General features: G+C 43.5%; 1 protein-coding gene across 1 annotated transcript; it reads right to left on the reverse strand.

Annotated features, from left to right (window-relative positions):
- Nucleotides 1–3748: 3748 nt before the first annotated feature.
- On the reverse strand, nt 3749–4531 carry LOC144710098 (secreted RxLR effector protein 161-like). Its single transcript, XM_078583758.1, has one exon. The coding sequence runs from the start codon at nt 4529–4531 to the stop codon at nt 3749–3751; it is 783 nt and encodes a 260-aa protein (XP_078439884.1).
- Between the last annotated feature and the right edge of the window lie 1769 nt (nt 4532–6300).

Here is a 6300-nt window from a genome sequence, read left to right on the forward strand (position 1 = left end):
TTATCCTGGACCAAATTTCGTAAGGAGTAAAACCATCTAAGCATCTAGTAGGAGCAAGATTCAAAATATAAACACGTCTTTACTACCTCACCCCAAAGTTCATGAGGTATGTGCTTCTTTTTCAACATACTTCTGACTATGCCCATGATAGTCATGTTTCTTCTTTCAACTACACCATTATGATGTGGGGAATATGGCGCTGAAAGATGACACATGATTCCCTCCTGATCACAATATGAAGTAAATTCTTAGGAATTAAACTCTGATCAGTTTTGAGAGTTCCAATCTTCACACCCTTATCTTTTTCATCAATTGACTTGAATTAGAGAAAATTTTGGAACGCCTCACTCTTCCCCTTCAGAACTCAGACCCACATAAGTCAAGAATAATCATCAACCAATAGTAAGAAATACCTTCTTCCTCTAAATGTGGCAGTTGATAGTGGTCCACAAAGATCACCATGGATGACCTCCTAGGGTCTAGAAGCCATGAAATATGCAACAGGAGGAAATGAACGCCTATGTTGCTTACGAGCAACACAATCTCTACAGAGATTTTCAGGGACTTCTACTTGAGGAAGACCTTTGACTATTTGTTAAGATGACAAAATTTTCAAATAATGAAAATTCAAATGCTCACACATCTTGTGCCATGTCCAAGTCAAATCTGATTTGGTCTCAGTAACCATACTATTTACCACAGGATGCAACTTCAACAAGTTGAGGTATGATCTAGTTTTCTGTTCCTTTACTAGAAGCCTACCTTGTTTATCATATATGAAGAGAAAGCCCGCCTCCAACACCGTCTTACATCCTTGCTCATCTAACTGCCCATGACTAACAATGTTAGGCTTAAGTCTTGGAATATAGAGGACATTACCCAACTTCATTTATCCTTCATCTTGACGCCTTAATAGAATGATTCCTTTGCTGCAAATTTCAAAGATAGACTGATAAACTCAAATAAGGGTAGTCATTTCCATGCATTATTCATCTTAAATCTCCTAAAAGTAAGTACAACATTGCCAAAAATGCTTTTTTTGCATAGTAATGAGATCATGCCTTTTCACTTTCCCAAAGATTAAAAAGCTTACATTTTGTACTTAATTAATGTTTCCATCAATGCTTTGACATGCATTTCACAAGTTACACAGTTTGGGATATACTTATAAGAGGATTTGAGGGATATTTCTAACCCCCACTTGACTCATTGAGTCAAGTGGGATATGAATCTAATGAATTCCCTAGTGTGTTGACTCTTCAGGTCAAGGTTGACTATTGATGGTCATAAAATTACGAAATTTTATGGGGAAGACAAGACAGAAGTCTTGAGGCTTGGGACAAAATTTCAAGTCAAAAGGAGCAATCAAGAAAAAGATGCACGCTATCCAGCGGAGTTGACTCAATCGATAGGATTGGTATAAAGGAGCTTGAAGGAGACCTTCTAGAACGTCCTTGGAGGCTTCCAAGTTGATCAAGGCACATGAGGGTGACTCCAGCTGGCAGATCCTGGTTGGAGGAGAGCCCAGGGTCGAGATCCAGCCCAGGATCCATGAGGTGGAATGCATCCACCCATCCATTCCAGCCCAAATCCAAGGTCTAGAGATGACTTGTAACTAACTCTAAACCAACTTGTTCTTTTCCCTCCAAATTCGACCTGGAGGGAAAGAATCTGGTTGGTTGGGGTCTGATCACCTGGATTGATGCCTCAAGAACTAAATCCTAGACATTCATCCATAATCCAACCACCAAGAATGGCTGAAACTAACACATGTACCCCTATAAAAGGGACCCCTTCACCCTCCTTGAGGGCATCCAAGAATTGAGTATTGCTTTGTTCACTTTCCTTCTCTATTGAGCTTGTTCCTGGGTCCATCTTCATTCAGAAGGTGCAAGGAGTCTTCTAGAAGCATCCTGGGTCTTGAAGCCAGTTGGTAGGGAGCTGGAGCAACAACCTTGGGCCCTTTGGGGTGTGACAAAAAGGTTACGTGCTTCTTCTTACCCTATCTCCTTTTAGAATTTTCTTAAGCTTCTTTTCTATCTTAAGCAGATAGCCAACGTCTCAAGCTTTCCAACGCCTACTCACACGTGTCAAACCGATATCTGGAACTCCAGATATCGTTATTTTGGTCCACCGCACGTGAGAGGACCTCCGCGCGCGCGACCAGCGGCGGAGCGGCGATGCCCAGCACACAAACAACGGCGGAAGCGCCCAAGCTTGTGCGCTATCTCTCTCTTCCTCTACTTTTCTCACTCAATTAAATTCATAATTTTTTATCTCTCCATAGAGACGAAAAAAATCCTGAAAAAATTCTCAAAAATCATTCGCAATCTAAACTTTCTACGGAAACTTTTTCACACTTGGTAAAATTCATATCATCCTTATTAATTGAACATTAACCTTCCTAATCACTAAAAACATTACAAAAAAGGTTTATATGAATCTTGAACTTGCATTACTAATTGAAATTCATCCTAACTAGCTACCTAGCTCCCTGAGGGATCGACCCTTACTAAAATACTACTAGTAAGGAAATAAAATTGTTGATTGGGTACTTAACTATCCTTACAAACGACTTAAGATCAAATTTTACTCCTTAGTTTGGACCAATCATAGACTCATTTTGAAGATAGTTTCATTTAGTTTTTGAAACAAACTTCTATCACCAGTCATGTGATTGGTTGCGCTGGTATGAACATACCACATCCCATCTTCCAAGTGTTGCTCCTTGGCCCCTTGGATCAGTGATGGAGTACCATCCAAGCGAACCAGCACCAAGTCGCAAGCAACCACACCGTGCAATCCGAGCTGACGCAAAAGACCCGAAATTCAAATACACAGCGTGAGGTTTGTTTTATTGTTTTATCACGAACTCATGAGAGCGCGGCTATGCATTTACTTCGTGTTTGTTTTCATTTTCTTCTCGGGACTACCCACGTGTATTCGGGGGTTCCGCGCACGTTTTTCCTCTTTGTTATTTTTAGGACTGATGTCGTCCCAAGGGCCGCGCCGTTACCTTAAATACTACCCTAACAGGCCGGATTAGGGCACCCCTTCCCCACCCTATAAGAGGGAAGTGGCGTCCTGTTTTTTTTTCTCCGGGAATTTTGAAGAAGAAGAAGAAGAATGTTTTCTTGAGAAGTTCCCTCCTCCTTCCCTATCTTTGGTCCATCATTTGCTCCCCTCTCTTCTCAATCCGCATCCATTGGGATAGTGTCTGTGCTGTTGTTTCTGCCCTTCTTTTCTTTCCCTTGTCTCTTCAAGCAGGAAGCCACCAACGCCCTAACTGACCACCACCATCCATCGCCTGGAACACCGAGAAAGAAAATCGAGGAACCTCGCTCAGTCGTCCGGGAGGAATCTGTTGGCTTTGAGAAGCCTGAAACCCTCTCAAGAAATTGCCAGAAATGGCAAGCGGGAGGAAGAGGAGAAACGAACAGAAAAACAATCCACGTTGAAGAAGAAAACAAACGTACTTCCGGGGTACCCATTTCGTTGAACAGTTAACCCTTTATATAGGGTCCACACGGTCAATCGAGAACATACGACTCTAACTGACTCAACATGCCAGCTGTCCTCGCATCCCCGTTGGCAGCATCCACGCCGTTATAACTCCAGAAGATGGACGGCTGCGATTATCCTATAAAAACAGAAATAACGAACTGAAGAACAGAATTCCCAAATTTGTCTGTCAGCGGCGAACCACCATAGACGGCGAAGCGTATCGGAGAAGCTGGAGCAACTTCCATCAATCTCCTCCTTGCTCTAGCTCCTCCGTCCGAAGACATTGAACTCCAATACGTCCTCGCATTTCTTCAAACTTTAATTTTCCGAGAGCCTTGGTGAAAATATCCGCCAGCTGATCCTCCATCGGAACGTAGCAAATTTCAATTTTCCTTTCTTCAACACACAGTCGAATGAAGTGGTACCTTGTGCCAATGTGTTTGGTTCTGTTGTGGTGGACCGGATTTTTGCTTAATGTAATGGCCAATTGATTTTCCACCATTAGTTTGACAGGCTTTTGCCCTTCGCCCTTCATCTCACTGATCCATCGATTCATCCAGATAGCTTGACATGAGGCTTCCGTGGCTGCAATATACTCGGCTTCACAAGAGGATAAGGCAACAATGTGTTGTTTCTGTGATGACCATCTGACTGCCATTCCATTCAGAAAAAAGATATAGCCAGAGGTGCTCCTCCGATCGCTGACATCTCCAGCAAAATCACTGTCACTGAATCCCATTAGTTCAGTGTTCAAGTCTCCTTTCTTGTAGAATAACCCAAAATCGATTGTGCCTTTTACATATCTCAACACCCTCTTGACTCCATTGAAATGTTCTTGGGCTGGATTCTCCATAAATCTGCTTAAAATTCCCACCGAGTAGAGTAAGTTGGGCCTCGTGTGTGTTAAATATCTCAGGCTCCCGAACAGGCTCCTGTACTCTGTGGTATTCACCATTGTATTCCTTTCATTGCAGGTGAATTTCGCTCGAGGTTCAAGTGGGGTTGAAACGGCCTTGCAGTCTCCCATTCCAGCTTGCTCCATAACTTTCTAAGCATAGGCCTTTTGAGACAGAAAAATAAAATTCTCTGTTTGCTTTACTTCGAGTCCAAGATAAGAACTCAGTGATCCTAGATCACTCATCTCGAATTTGAGCTTCATTTCTTCTTTAAACATATCTATGCCACCTGAGCTTGACCCTGTGATGATTAAATCATCCACGTATACACCCATAATCAGAGTCTCGTTACTTGACTTCTTGAGATATAGAGCTTGTTCATGCTGACTTTTCACAAAACCAAGTGACAGCAGACTCTGGTGGAGCTTGAAGTACCAGGCTCTTGGTGCCTGCTTCAAACCGTAGAAGGCTTTCTTCAGCCGGAAGACGTGGCTTTATCTGCCTTCTACCGTAAACCCCTCAGGTTGTGACACATAGATAGTCTCTGCAATTTCACCATTCAGGAACGCGGATTTGATGTCAAGATGATGAATCTTCCACTTCTTCAGAGCTGCTAAAACAATTAAGGCTCTAATTGACTCAAAGCGGACCACATGGGCAAAAACTTTTTTATAATCAATCCCCTTTCTCTGTGAGTAGCCTTTTACCACAAGACGGGCCTTGTGCCTTATGATTTCACCTTTTGGATTCTTCTTCAATTTGTAGATCCACTTCAGGCCAATTGGCCTGCAATTTGCCGGTGGAGACTGCAACTCCCACGTGTTACTTCTGTCAATGGCCAGCATTTCCTCTCTCATGGCCTGTCTCCATGCTTCATCTTGAGCAGCTTTTGCGTAGGAGAGAGGCTCTTCACCAGCTAGCAGACATGCCTGATCACCTGAGATCATAGGTGTAGTTTTTGAGTACAAGTCAACAATAGACCTGTACCTTGGCTGTTGGCTCTCTTCAGAGTCACTCTAAGGAGCTGAAATCACTTCTCGTGCCATAGAGTCTTCCACATCTTCATCAATACAGTCGGCCTCCACCTCCACACCCTGCTCAGGTAACAAGTCAGGTAAGAAAGTAAGTGAGTTTGAACCTTCACCTTGCTCTGTCCAAATCCACTTCTCTTCTTCTTCAAAGATCACATCTGGTCGGATCAAAACAGCGATAGCCCTTTGTTCCAAGTTCATAACCAATGAAGATCATGGGTCGGCTCCGGTCTTCCAGCTTGCTCAAATGGCCTCTATTGTGCTTCACATGGACAATTGACCCAAAAGTCCTCAGGTGATCAACTGATGGTTTTCTGCCAGTCCACTTCTCGTGTGGGGTTTGACCCTGCAGACTTTTTGTGAAACACCGATTAAGAATATAAACAGCAGTACTTACTGCCTCTCCCCATAGTTCTATGGGGAGATCTTTTGCCTTCAACATGGCTCGGACCATAGACATCACCGTTCTGTTCTTCCGCTCCACAACCCCGTGCTGCTGCGGTGAATAAGGAGCTGTCAGTTGCCTCTTGATCCCATGTGCGTGGCAGAAATTTGAGAACTCTTCAGACGTGAATTCTCCACCTCTATCTGTCCTGAAAGTTTTGATCTTCAGGCCTTTCTCCGTTTCTGCCAACGTCTTGAATCGTTTGAAGGCTTCAAACGCATCTGATTTCTCCTTCAGCATTGCCACCCACGTTAGTCTTGAAAAATCATCGATAATTAGGAGGATATACCTGCTCCCCCCTAAAGTGGGTGGTGTGATGGGTCCACAGATATCTGCGTAGATGAGCTCCAAAGGCTCTATTGCACGAAATGAGGATGCCTGAGGGAAGGACACCCTATGCTGTTTCCCGACAACACAACTCCTA

The sequence above is a fragment of the Wolffia australiana genome, chromosome 12 (assembly GCF_029677425.1).
Source record: "Wolffia australiana isolate 7733 chromosome 12, ASM2967742v1".
Classification (NCBI taxonomy): domain Eukaryota; kingdom Viridiplantae; phylum Streptophyta; class Magnoliopsida; order Alismatales; family Araceae; genus Wolffia; species Wolffia australiana.

What these genes read in the sequence shown, in the direction of transcription:
- LOC144710098 (XM_078583758.1), bottom strand. Translation starts at nt 4,531, where the DNA reads ATGGGAGACTGCAAGGCCGTTTCAACCCCACTTGAACCTCGAGCGAAA.